The 14436-nt window shown below is 44.4% G+C and overlaps 1 protein-coding gene across 1 annotated transcript in view; it reads left to right on the forward strand.

Annotated features, from left to right (window-relative positions):
* Positions 1-14436, forward strand: part of adgrd2 (adhesion G protein-coupled receptor D2) — a 74749-nt gene that overhangs the window by 19132 nt on the left and 41181 nt on the right. The window contains exon 2 of the mRNA XM_063074156.1: positions 9587-10216. Within this exon, the coding sequence (XP_062930226.1) occupies positions 9587-10216 (630 nt within the window). The remainder of the gene's footprint in view (positions 1-9586; positions 10217-14436) is intronic.

Consider the following 14436-nt stretch of genomic DNA (forward strand, 5'->3'; position numbering starts at 1 on the left):
CCAATTTCCCCCGAGATCAATAAAGTATGACTATGACTATGACTATTCCTTCTGCCGAAGTGCATGACCATACACTTCCCTACATTATATTCTATCTTCTACTTCCTTGCCCATCACCCAATCTGTTCAAGTCCTTCTGCAGACTCCCTGTTTCCTCAACTCTGCCTGCCCCTCCACCTGCCTTTGTATCGTTCACCAACTTGACCACAAAGCCATCAATTCCATCATCCAGATCATTGACATGTAACGTGAAAAGAAGTGGCCCCAACACCGAATTTGCAAAAAAACACATTCTCAGCAAAAGATTGTTTAATATCTTACTTGTAAACCCTCTGTGATGACAGTTCTGAACGTGAGGAGGCAAAATTTATTGTCATCGAGTCATAGAGCACTAGACTACAGCACAGAAACAGGCACCTCAGCCCATCCAGTTCCTGCTTAACTATCTATCTAAATATCTCTTGAATCTTGACATTGAACCCACATCCACCGCTTCTGCTGACTGCTCGTTCCACACTGTCACTGCTCTCTGAGTGAAAAAGCCTCCCCTCAGGTTCCCCTTAAACATTTCATCTTTCACCCTTAACCCATGATCTCCATTCCCACCCAACCTCAGCAGAAAAAGCCTGCTTGCATTTACCTTATCTATACCCCTCATAATTTTGTATACCCCTATCAAATTTTCCATCATTCTGCTACGCTTCAGTGAATAAAGCTCTAATCTATTCAACCTTTCCCTGTAACTCAGTCACGGCAACATCATTGTAATTTTTCTCTGCATCCTTTCAATCTTATTGATATTTTTTCCTGAATGTAGGTGACCAGAACTGCACACAATCCTCCAAATTAGGCCTCACCGAAGTCTTATATATCTTCAACATAACATCCCAGCTTCTGTACCCAATACTTTGATGTTTGATCTAGATAGGAACCGACAAGTTAGAAATGCACTTAATTGGAGTAAGGGGAATTATGAGTCTATCACGCAGGAAATTGGAAGCTTAAATTGGGAACAGATGTTCTCAGGGAAAAGTACAGAAGAAATGTGGCAAATGTTCAGGGGATATTTGTGTGGAGCTCTGCATAGATACGTTCCAATGACACAGAGAAAGGATGATAAGGTACAGGAACCGTGGTGTACAAAGGCAGTTGTAAATCTAGTCAAGAAGAAAAGAAAAGCTTACGAAAGGGTCAGAGAGCTAGGTAAAGTTAGAGATCTAGAAGATGATAAGGCTAACAGGAAGGAGCTTAAAAAGGAAATTAGGAGAGCCAGAAGGGGCCATGAGAAGGCCTTGGTGGGCTGGATTAAGGAAAACCCCAAGGCATTCTACAAGTATGTGAAGAACAAGAGAATAAGACATGAAAGAATAGGACCTACCAAGTGTGACAGTGGGAAAGCATGTATGGAACCAGAAGAAATAGCAGACGTACTTAATGAATACTTTACTTCAGTATTCACTATGGAAAAGGATCTTGGTGATTGTAGTGATGACTTGCAGCAGACTGAAAAACTTGAGCATGTAGATATTAAGAAAGAGGATGTGCTGGAGCTTTTGGAAAGCATCAAGTTGGATAAGTCACTGGGACCGGATGAGATGTATCCCAGGCTACTGTGGGAGGCGAGAGAGGAGATTGCTGAGCCTCTGGCGATGATCATTGAATCAGCAATGGGGACAGGAGAGGTTTCAGAGGATTGGAGAGTTGCAGATGTTATTCCTTTATTCAAGAAAGGGAGTAGAGATAGCCCAGGAAATTATAGACCAGTGAGTCTTACGTCAGAGGTTGGTAAGTTGATGGAGAAGATCCTGAGAGGCAGGACTCATGAACATTTGGAGAGGTATGATTAGGAATACGATTAGGAGTAGTCAGCATGACTTTGTCAAAGGCAGATTGTACCTCACGAGCCTGATTGAATTTTTTGAGGACGTGACTAAACACATTGATGAAGGTAGAGCAGTAGGTATAGTGTACATGGATTTCAGCAAGGCATTTTATAAGGTACCCCATGCAAGGCTTATTGAGAAAGTAAGGAGGCATGGGATCCAAGGGGACATTGCTTTGTGGATCCAGAATTGGCTTGCCCACAGAAGGCAAAGAGTGGTTGTAGATGGGTCATATTCTGCATGGAGATCAGTGACCAGTGGAGTGCCTCAGGGATCTGTTCTGGGACCCTTACTCTTCATAATTTTTATAAATCACTGGATGAGGAAGTGGAGGGATGGGTTAGTAAGTTTGCTGATGACACAAAGGTTGGAGGTGTTGTGGATAGTGTGGCGGGCTGTCAGAGGTTACAGTGGGACATTGATAGGATGCAAAACTGGGCTGAGAAGTGGCAGATGGAGTTCAACCCAGATAAGTGTGAAGTGGTTCATTTTAGTAGGTCCAATATGATGGCAGAATATAGTATTAATGGTAAGCCTCTTTGCAGTGTGGATGATCAGAGGGATCTTTGGGTCCGGGTCTATAGGACACTCAAAGCAGCTGCATAGGTTAACTGTGTGGTTATGAAGGCATACAGTGTATTGGCCTTCATCAATCGTGGAATTGAATTTAGGAGCCGAGAGGTAATGTTGCAGCTATATAGGACCCTGGTCAGGCCCCACTTGGAGTACTGTGCTCAGTTCTGGTCACCTCACTACAGGAAGGATGTGGAAACCATAGAAAGGGTGCAGAGGAGATTTACAAGGATGTTGCCTGGATTGGGGAGCATGTCTTATGAAAACAGGTTGAGTGAACTCGGCCTTTTCTCCTTGGAGCAACGGAGGATGAGAGGTGACCTGATAGAGGTGTAGAAGATAATGAGAGGTATTGATCATGTGGATAGTCAGAGGTTTTTTCCCAGGGCTGAAATGGTTGCCACAAGAGGACACAGGTTTAAGGTGCTGGGGAGTAGGTACGTAGGAGATCTCAGGGGTAAGTTTTTTACTCATAGAGTGGTGAGTGCGTGGAATGGGCTGCCGGCAATGGTGGTGGAGGCGGATACGATAGGGTCTTTTAAGAGACTTTTGGATAGGTAAATGGAGCTTAGAAAAATAAAGGGTTATGGGTAAGCCTAGTAATTTCTAATGTAGGGACATATTCAGCACAATTTTGTGGGCCGAAGGGCCTGTATTGTGCTGTAGGTTTTTTCTATGTTTCTAAGGGCCAATGTGTCAAAATAAATATGGTTAAGTTAAATAAATGAACCATTGCATGAAAATAATAGAATAGCAAGTTTTAGTTGCAAAGGAAGTCTCTAAGTAGTTATTTTTTATTCTGTTAGTACAGTATGTTGCAAATCACTTGATTTAATGGTATGCAGATTGATTTACAAAATTTTGCAAGCACAGCAATGTAAGAGAAACACTACAGTTTTAAATCCATGCATCACCCAGATAAAATAATAGATGCAGGGACAATTTTACACTTTAGTGTAAGCAACTATATTTGTGAATATGTCATTACTCTACAATGTATCCTTGTAAATTTTCTCTGTTCTCTTTCAAGCTTATAGATATCTTTCCTCTAGATCTGTCTAGGTACCACATCCGATGCAGACTTTGGTGACCGAGGCTTTCCATATAGATCTATCCTTCGTGTTTTGGATGATTTCCATTTCCTCGATGTGTAGCCACCTGGCTATGCTTATGACATACATAAGCCGAGGTCTTCCTCTGGGTTTGTTCCCCTCAATCTTTCCAGGGAGTATGAGTTTTTCTAGTTCATCTTTCCGCATGATGTGTCCTAGGAATCTGAGTTGTCTTTCTCTTATTGTTGGTACGAGTGATTGAACTGCTTGGGCTCTTCTGAGATCTTCTTCATTTGATGTGTGTGTGGTCCATGATATTTTTAACATTCTCCTGTAGAACCATAATTCAGCTGCTTCTAGTCTCTTTTCCATTGCTGGAGAAATGGTCCAGCATTCACTTCCATCAGTCAGGATAGAATAAATGTAGCACTGCAGTATTCTGTTTTTAGTGTACATGCTCATCGTTGTAGCGGCCATCGTCGGAGTGGGCTGAGTCAGAGTGGGGCGACTGGCTCAGACAGGCTTCAGCGAGAACAGGTAGAGGCCAGGGTAGGTTCCGGTAAGTTTTATGTTCAGATTGTCTAGCGTAGAGAGAATGCCAGGCAGGATGTTGGAATGCTCCTCTTGCAGGATGTGGGAAGTCAGGGAGCCCTCCGGTGTCCCTGACAATGACACCTGCAAGAAGTGCATCCAGCTGCAGCTCCTAACAAACCGCGTCAGGGAACTGGAGCAGGAGCTGGATGACCTGCGGATCATTCGGGAGAATGAGGAGACTATAGATCGTAGCTACAGGGAGGTAGTTATGCCAAAGGAGCAGAGGACAGGAAATTGGGTCACTGTCAGGCGAGGGAAGAGGAAAGGGCAGGCAGAGCAGGGTTCCCCTGTGGCCATTCCCCTCAACAACAAGTATACCGCATTGGATACTGTTGGGGGGGATGACTTACCTGGGACTAGCTGCAGTAGCCGGATCTCTGGCACTGAGGTTGGCTCTGCAGTGCAGAAGGGAGGGGGGAAAAGAGAAGAGCGGTAGTGATAGGGGACTCAATAGTTAGAGGTGCAGATAGAAGGTTCTGTGGTCGTGACAGAAAATCCAGGATGGTTTGTTGCCTCCCAGGTGCCAGGGTCAAGGATGTCTCTGATCGATTGCATGACATTCTGAAGTGGGAGGGTGATCAGCCAGATGTTGTGGTGCACATTGGTACCAATGACATAGCAAGGAAGAGTGAGGAGGTCCTGGACAGTGAGTATAGAGAGCTTGGTAGGAAGTTGAAAAGCAGGACCTCAAGGATGGGAATCTCAGGATTGCTACCTGTGCTAGGTGCCAGTGAGGGTAGGAATAGGATGCTCTGGAGGAGGAACAAGTGGCTGAGGAACTGGTGTAGGGGGCAGGGTTTCAGATTTCAGGATCATTGGGACCTCTTCTGGGGCAGGTGGGACCTGTACAAGAGAGACAGGTTACACTTGAACCACAGGGGGACCAATATCCTTTCAGGGAGGTTTGTTAGTGCTGTTGGGGAGGCTTTAAACTAGATTTGCAGGGGGATGGGAACCAGAGTGCCAGAGCTGACAGTGTGGCTGGGGTGAAAATAAATGATGTTGAAAATTTAAGCAAATCCGCTGATAGAAAGGTTGTGAGTGGTGGTAAAAATCTTCTGAGGTGTATATATTTCAATGCTAGGAGTATTGCGGGGAAGGCGAATGAGTTGAGGGCGTGGATTGACACGTGGAATTATGATGTTGTAGCAATTAGTGAAACATGGCTACAGGAGGGGCAGGACTGGCAGCTTAATATTCCAGGGTTCCGATGTTTCAGATGTGATCGAGGCAAAGGAATGAAAGGTGGGGGAGTAGCATTGCTTGTTAGGGAAAATATTACAGCAGTGCTCAGGCAGGACAGATTAGAGGGCTTGTCTACTGAGTCCTTATGGGTGGAGCTGAGAAACAGGAAAGGTATGGCCACATTAGTGGGATTGTATTACAGACCACCCAATAGTCAACGAGACTTGGAAGAGCAAATCTGCAGAGAGATAGCAGGCAACTGCAGGAAACATAAAGTTGTGGTGGTAGGGGATTTTAATTTTCCATATATTGATTGGGACTCCCATACTGTTAGGGGTCGAGATGGTTTAGAGTTTGTAAAATGTGTTCAGGAAAGTTTTCTAAATCAGTATATAGAGGGACCAAATAGAGGGGATGCAATATTGGATCTCCTGTTAGGAAACGAATTAGGGCAAGTGACAGAAGTCTGTGCAGGGGAGCACTTTGGTTCCAGTGATCATAACACCATTAGTTTCAATTTGATCATGGACAAGGATAGATCTGGTCCTAGGGTTGAGGTTCTGAACTGGAAGAAGGCCAAATTTGAAGAAATGAGAAAGGATATAAAAAGCGTGGATTGGGACAGGTTGTTCTCTGGCAAAGATGTGATTGGTAGGTGGGAAGCCTTCAAAGGGGAAATTTTGAGAGTGCAGAGTTTGTATGTTCCTGTCAGGATTAAAGGCAAATTGAATAGGAATAAGGAACCTTGGTTCTCAAGGGATATTGCAACTCTGATAAAGAAGAAGAGGGAGTTGTATGAAATGTATAGGAAACAGGGGGTAAATCAGGTGCTTGAGGAGTATAAGAAGTGCAAGAAAATACTTAAGAAAGAAATCAGGAGGGCAAAAAGAAGACATGAGGTTGCCTTGGCAGTCAAAGTGAAGGATAATCCAAAGAGCTTTTACAAGTATATTAAGAGCAAAAGAATTGTAAGGGATAAAATTGGTCCTCTTGAAGATCAGAGTGGTCGGATTTGTGCGGAACCGCACAATGGGGAACCGGAAATGGGGGAGATCTTAAATAGGTTTTTTGCGTCTGCATTTACTAAGGAAGCTGGCATGAAATCTATGGAATTGACGGAATCAAGTAGTGAGACAATGGAAACTGTACAGATTGAAAAGGAGGAGGTGCTTGCTGTCTTGAGGAAAATTAAAGTGGATAAATCCCCGGGACCTGACAGAGTGTTCCCTCGGACCTTGAAGGAGACTAGTGTTGAAATTGCGGGGGCCCTGGCAGAAATATTTAAAATGTCGCTGTCTACGGGTGAAGTGCCGGAGGATTGGAGAGTGGCTCATGTTGTTCCGTTGTTTAAAAAAGGATCGAAAAGTAATCCGGGAAATTATAGGCCGGTGAGTTTAACGTCAGTAGTAGGTAAGTTATTGGAGGGAGTACTAAGAGACAGAATCTACAAGCATTTGGATAGACAGGGGCTTATTAGGGAGAGTCAACATGGCTTTGTGCGTGCTAGGTCATGTTTGACCAATCTGTTGGAGTTTTTCGAGGAGGTTACCAGGAAAGTGGATGAAGGGAAGGCAGTGGATATTGTCTACACGGACTTCAGTAAGGCCTTTGACAAGGTCCTGCATGGGAGGTTAGTTAGGAAAATTCAGTCGCTAGGTATACATGGAGAGGTGGTAGATTGGATTAGACATTGGCTTGATGGAAGAAGCCAGAGAGTGGTGGTAGAGAATTCCTTCTCTGAGTGGAGGCCTGTGACTAGTGGTGTGCCACAGGGATCAGTGCTGGGTCCATTGTTATTTGTCATCTATATCAATGATCTGGATGATAATGTGGTAAATTGGATCAGCAAGTTTGCTGATGATACAAAGATTGGAGGTGTAGTAGACAGTGAGGAAGGTTTTCAGAGCCTGCAGAGGGACTTGGACCAGCTGGAAAAATGGGCTGAAAAATGGCAGATGGAGTTTAATACTGACAAGTGTGAGGTATTGCACGTTGGAAGGACAAACCAACGTAGAACATACAGGGTTAATGGTAAGGCACTGAGGAGTGCAGTGGAACAGAGGGATCTGGGAATACAGATACAAAATTCCCTGAAAGTGTCATCACAGGTAGATAGGGTGGTAAAGAGAGCTTTTGGTACATTGGCCTTTATTAATTGAAGTATTGAGTATAAGAGCTGGAATGTTATGATGAGGTTGTATAAGACATTGGTGAGGCCGAATCTGGAGTATTGTGTTCAGTTTTGGTCACCAAATTACAGGAAGGATATAAATAAGGTTGAAAGAGTGCAGAGAAGGTTTACAAGGATGTTGCCGGGACTTGAGAAACTCAGTTACAGGGAAAGGTTGAATAGGTTAGGACTTTACTCCCTGGAGCGCAGAAGAATGAAGGGAGATTTGATAGAGGTATATAAAATTATGATGGGTGTAGATAGAGTGAATGCAAGCAGGCTTTTTCCACTGAGGCAAGGGGAGAAAAAAACCAGAGGACATGGATTAAGAGTGAGGGGGGAAAAGTTTAAAGGGAACATTAGGGGGGGCTTCTTCACACCGAGAGTGGTGGGAGTATGGAATGAGCTGCCAGACGAGGTGGTAATGCGGGTTCTTTTTTAACATTTAAGAATAAATTGGACAGATACATGGATGGGAGGTGTATGGAGGGATATGGTCCGTGTGCTAGTCAGTGGGACTAGGCAGAAAATGGTTCGGCACAGCCAAGAAGGGCCAAAGGGCCTGTTTCTGTGCTGTAGTTCCTATGGTTCTATGGTTCATCTTTCTGTCTGTTAATATGGTCTTCATTTTTTGAAAAGCTTCTTTCGCCATTGCTTTTCTGTATTTGATATCTGTGTCGCACCTGCCATTACTTGTTATTAGGCTGCCAAGATATCTGAATTTGTTGACTTGTTTGATGTTTGTATTTCCGATCTTGATCACATTGTGGGATGTTTGTCTTTCTGGAGATGACCATGCTTTTTGTCTTCTTGGTGTTGATTGAGAGGCCTCTGCGATTACTTTCTGCTGCCACGATAGTGAGTAGTTCTTGAAGTTTTGTTTCTGAGTCAGCTATTAGTACGATGTCATCAGCATATCTGATGTTATTTATATTATGGCCTCCAATTGTGAATCCTTTGACATCTCTGATACTTCTCAAGATATTTTCACTATACAGGTAGAATAAGTCTGGAGAAAAGACACAACCTTGCCTGACTCCTCTCATGATATTCACATACTCACTCACTTCTCCTTCTATTCTGATGGATGCTGTCTGGTCCCAGTATAAGTTTCTTAAGAAATGTATATCTTTCCCATCTATATCAAGATCTTGAAGCACTTCCAGAAGATTTTGCTGTCTCACAGTGTCAAAAGCTTTTGTATAGTCAATGAAACATAGGTAGATGTCTTTTTGTACCTGAATGGCTCGTTCACAGATCATCCGTAGCATGAAAATTGCATTTCTGGTTCCATTGTTTTTCACAAAGCCATATTGTTCTTTACTGATTGCTGGTTTTATACAGCATCTTGCTCTCATCATGATTACTCTGAGAATAATTTTAGCCACGCGGCTCATCAGGCTTATTGTATGATGTAACTCACTTTCTGTTGCTCCCTCTTTCTTTGGAAGTGTGATGAACACTGATTTACTTAAATCATCAGGTATCCTTTAGGTCGGTGACTAGAACTGCACACAATTCTCCAAGCAACATGCACAAAATGCTGGAGGAACTCAGCAGGCCAAGCAGCTTCTATGGAAAGGAGTACAGTCGACATTTCGGGCCGAAACCCTTCCTAGATGCTGCCTGACCTGCTGAGTTTCTCCAGCATTTTCTGTGTGTTGCTCGGATTTCCAGCATCTGCAGATTTTCTCTTGTTTGAGACATAATACTCCAAAGAAGGCAACACCAACAACTTCAAAGAAACATCCCAACTCCTGTACTCAGTATTTTAGTTAATTTTATTTTGAGATACAGCAGGGAACAGGCCCTTCTGGTCCCTTAAAATTCACTGCCCAGCAACCCTTGATTTAAACCTAGCCTAATCACGGGGCCATTTACAACGACCAATTAACCTTCTAACCATTACGTCTTTGTAGAGTGGGAGGAAATCGGAACATCCGAAGATAATCCATGCATTCCACAGGGAAGAGGTACAAACTCCTTACAGACAATGTCAGAATCGATGAACTCCGAGCTCTGTTGGCCCGAGCCGTGATAGTGTTGCGCTAATCGTGGAGCCTGTGGGAGTACATTGCAGTGGATAGTGTGTAAACTCTAATGGGATTTGTTTTGCATATTTCTCTCAGGTGTCTCGGTGTTGATATTCCCAAACAAAACGGATACCAAATACGCCAAACTTCTTGGCGTTCTGCCCTCGCTGTCAGCTATCACAGTCTGTGCAAACATTCAGTGCGATGACCAGGCAAACGCCATTGCTACCGTGTTCTCCTACGCTGTGCCGACATTCATGAACGAATTTCAGCTGAGAGCTCGCATCAATGACACCGGATTCATCCAGCTGGCGCTGATAGTACACGGACACCACACACCTTACCAGACGGTGTTAAGGAACGACGGACAGTGGCACCACATTTGCGTGACGTGGCGAACAGAGGAAGGCGCTTGGTCTTTCTATGCCGACGGACACATTGTGAGCTCTGGACAGAGATACTACAGCTTTCAGGTCCTCGCTGGGAATGGAGTGTTTATTATTGGCCAGGATCAAGATTCGCTGGGAGGTACCTTCAAACAAAGCGAGGCTTTCAGCGGCAACATCACGGGCCTGAATATCTGGTCAGGGGTCCTGGACAGGAGTCAGATCGCAGCCGCCAGTGGGTGCTCCCTCCCACACCAGCGCCTCATCTACCAGTGGAGCCTGTCCAATTTGGAGATTGAACACACGGTGGAAATAAACAAAGCTCAAGTGAATTGTTCAGGTAAGCGAGTGGCTGGATATTACTAATGTACGCTTGAGGGAAAGTTCGATTGCAGAAAATGGGTTTCCAAGATGGCGCCAAGCGGCCATAGCTTAGTCGTAGCCGCTTTTTATTGTTTTCTGAGGTCCGTAGGGATAACTTGGGGCCAGATTAGGGTTCAGGGACAAGTGGGAAGGACGAACGGGGCTTGTTTTGCTGTTGTTTATTGTATTCTGTGTTGTTGTGCCGATCATTGTGGACATGGTATGTTGGTGCTGAAGTGTGTGGTAACATTTGCAGGCTGCCCCCCAGCACACCCTTGACTGTGTTGGTTGTTAAAACAAATGACACTTTTCACTGTACATTTCAATATGTGTGTAATAAATAAATCTGAATCTGTAAGTGTCTTTGAAAAGCCTCAGCCACCTTCTCTGGCAGCTCGTTCCATACACGTCCCATTCTTTGTGTTGCCTTGCCCCTCCTGTTCATGTTAAATCTTCTCCCCACCTGACTCTTACTTTAACCCTGTGCCCCCTGGTGCTTGATTTCCCCAACCCTGGGGAAAAGGCAGTTTGTACTCACCCTCTCTATGCCGGTGGTCAGCCGAGCGATTCCCTGAACTTTATAAAAACTGTAAGAATGAAGTGCTGCCGTGGATGAAAGTGGATGAAAGCCAAGCCAGAACTGCTCTTCCCTCTGTAAGTCTGGGTCAGGGTGAAAGTTCACAGATGTCCCAACTGACTGACCCTGACCATTGTTTCCCTGCAGCTACACTCGGGTCAGCACGGTGCCTCGGCTAGCAGCACAACACTTTGCTGTGCCAGTGACCGGCTTCTCTCTGTAAGGAGTTTGTTCATTCTCCCTGTGAATGGGTGCTCCAGTTTCCTTCCACAGTCCAAAGATGTACAGGTTAGGGTTAGTAAGTTGTGGGCGTGCTAAGTTGGCTCCGGAACCATGGTGACACTTGCGGGCCGCCCCTAGCACATCCTCGCACTGTGTTGGTCGTTGATGCAGACAGCACATTTCTCTGTAGGTTTCACACACACAATGCTGGAGGAACTCAGCAGGTCAGGCAGCATCTATGGAAAGGAATAAACAGTCACGTTTCAAGCCGAGATCCAGCAGTCCTGATCAGCAGCATCCATCGTCAGAGATCCCTGCCTCCCAGGCCAAGCTCTCTTCTGGCTGCTACCATCAGTTAGAAGGTACCAGAGCCTCAGAACTCGCACCACCGGATTGAAGAACAGTTCAACGATCAGGATCCTGAGCAAAAGGGGATAGCTACGCTCACTTGCTCATCCCTTGAGATGTTCCCAGAACCAATGCATGAACATTGACTTCTCTAACTTCTGCTAATGCCCCACCTCCCCCTCGTACCCCATCCGTTATTTATTTATATAAACACATTCTTTCTCTCTCTCTCCTTTTTCTCCCTCTGTCCCTCTGACTATACCCCTTGCCCATCTTCTGGGTTCCCCCCCCTTTTCTTTCTCCCTAGGCCTCCCGTCCCATGATCCTCTCATATCCCCTTTGCCTATCACCTGTCCAGCTCTTGGCTCCATCCCTCCCCCTCCTGTCTTCTCCTATCATTTTGGATCTCCCCCTCCCCCTCCAACTTTCAAATCCCTTACTCACTCTTCCTTCAGTTAGTCCTGACAAAGGGTCTCGGCCTGAAACGTCGACTGTACCTCTTCCTAGAGATGCTGCCTGGCCTGCTGCGTTCACCAGCAACTTTGATGTGTGTTGCTTGAATTTCCAGCATCTGCAGAATTCCTCATGTTTGCATCTCACTTTAAGAGCTCTTTATCTCATTATCTCACGTTCTCATCATTTATTGCTATTTATTTGCATTTGCACAGTCTGTTGTTTTCTGCACTCTGGTTGATCTTTCATTGATCCTGCTATAGTCGCTATTCTATAGATTTGCCGTATGCCTGCAGGAAAATGAATCTCAGGGTTATAGAATGTGACATATATATGTAGTTTGATAATAAGTTTATTTTACTTTGATGTTGTTCTAAACTTTGTAAACATCTTGCAGTACAGTAAAATAAAGATTGACACACATGACTAAAGTTAGAAACTGAAATATTACAATCAGGTTGTAAAAATAAAAATGAAAGATACTATATTACAAATAATGATCCAGGGAATTTAGAGTCCACATTCATAGGATTAGACTTTACTCTCAGAGAGAATATTCACAGTAAATATGGTTTGGCACGTCAAAGGTTACAGAGAGAAGGTAGGAGAATAGGGTTGAGAAGGATAATAAATCAGCCATGATGGAATAGCAGAGCAGACTCGATGGGCCAAATGGCCTAATTTGGCTCCTATGTCTTCTGGTCATATGATACACCTCAAACAAACTACGATACATCTCATTCAGAAGCTGAGACAATTAATTTCAGATTTTGTTTTAACAGACTAGATTATAAAACTGGAATGACTCATTGACTCTCTGGTTTTGTTCAAAGGGGTTGTATAGCAGAGGGCCCCAGGGCACAACATGCAGGACCTGGCTACAGGAACTGGATTCCTGTGTTTACTACTCATGTCTGCTGTAGAGGTGGCGATCAAATTTCCTCCAATACAGCCTCGTTCATCGACGTCCGCAGGGTTGCACTGATCACAACTCCAGACTTTTACATTGGGGTACAAAGGGGTCCAGAGCAAAAGTGATCAGATTCAAGAAACTTATTCCCAACTAAATTGAATTAATCTTCCAACATATCACATTAATTTCAAACCTCAAAGCCCAAAGTAAATTTATTATCCAAGTACATACAGTATATGTCACAACTCTGAGATTCGTTTTCTTATGGGCGTATTTAATAAATCTATAGATTAATAACCATAACAGAATCAATGAAAGACTGCCAACTAGGGTGTTCAACCAAACTGCAGAAGACAACAAACAGTGCAAATAGAAAAAATAATATTAATAATAAGTAAATAAGGAAGGCAAGAAGAATAAGTCATTTCAGGGACGAACTGGAAAATTTGCCTGGGTCTACGAAAACCCCTGGCACTGGAGGCTGAAACATCGAGACAGCAGGTGGTGTGAGCTGCTGTTTGAGAAGGCCTCTGTATCCCTCTCTCTCTCTCATTCTGCTGGGGAGTGAGAGCCTGTTGGTCCTCAAGCTGGGGGACTTGGAGAAGTGACAAGAAAGATTGTAAATTGGAACAGTGAGTGGCTGGTCCCCATTTCAGTTGCTGCAGCATGACCTCTCTCTCCCTCAGTGGGGGCAGGGGGAGAGAGCCTTTTTGAGACACCAACGTGCTGGGTTATGGACTGCAGTTTTTGATGGACTCTAGATCAGGGTCTCTTTGGGGGGCTCTTGCTATTACTTGCAAGGTGGGGGGTGATGGTGTTTCTCTTGGCACAAGTGGGGGAGGGAAAAGGGGGAAGGAGGAGTGGGCTTTGGAGTTCTAATGTTTCTATTATTCATTCTATGGGATTTCTTGTTTTGTGGGTGTCTGTGAAGAGTAAGAATTTGAGGTTGTATAATGTATGCATTCTCTGATATTAAATTAGAACATTTAGGAACACAAGAACATAAGAAATAGGAACAGGAGTAGGCCATCCGGCCCATCAAGCCTGCCCCACCATTCAATTAGATTATGGCTGATCTGTCTGTAAACTCAGCTCCATCTACCTGCCTTTTCCTCATAACCCTTAATTCCCTCACTACGTAAAAACCTACCTAACTGTTTCTTAAGTATATTTAGTGAGGAAGCCTCAACTGCTTCCCTGGGCAGAAAATTCCACAGATTCACCACTCTCTGGGAAAAACAGTTTCTCTTCATTCCGGCCCGAAACGTTGACTGATCGTTTCCACGGATGCTGCCCGACTTGCTGAGTTCCTCCAGCGTGTTGTGAGTGTTGCTTTGACCCCAGCATCTGCAGAGTATTTTGTGTTTACGATTCTCCTCATCTCCATCCTAAATCTTCTCCCCTGAATCTTGAGGCAATGTCCCCTAGTTCTAGTCTCACCTACCAATGGAAACAACTTTCCTACTTCTATCTTATCTATCCCTTTCAAAATTTTGTATGTTTCTATAAGATCACCTCATTCTTTTGAACTCCAGAGAGTATAATCCCAGGCGACTCAATCTCTCCTCGTAGATTAACCCCTTCATCACTGGAATCAACCTGGTGAACGTCCCCTGCACTGCCTCCAAAGCCAGTATATCCTTCCTCAAGTATGGAGATCAGAACTGCACACAGTACTCCAGGT

This window comes from Mobula hypostoma, chromosome 21 (assembly GCF_963921235.1).
Source record: "Mobula hypostoma chromosome 21, sMobHyp1.1, whole genome shotgun sequence".
Lineage (NCBI taxonomy): Eukaryota > Metazoa > Chordata > Chondrichthyes > Myliobatiformes > Myliobatidae > Mobula > Mobula hypostoma.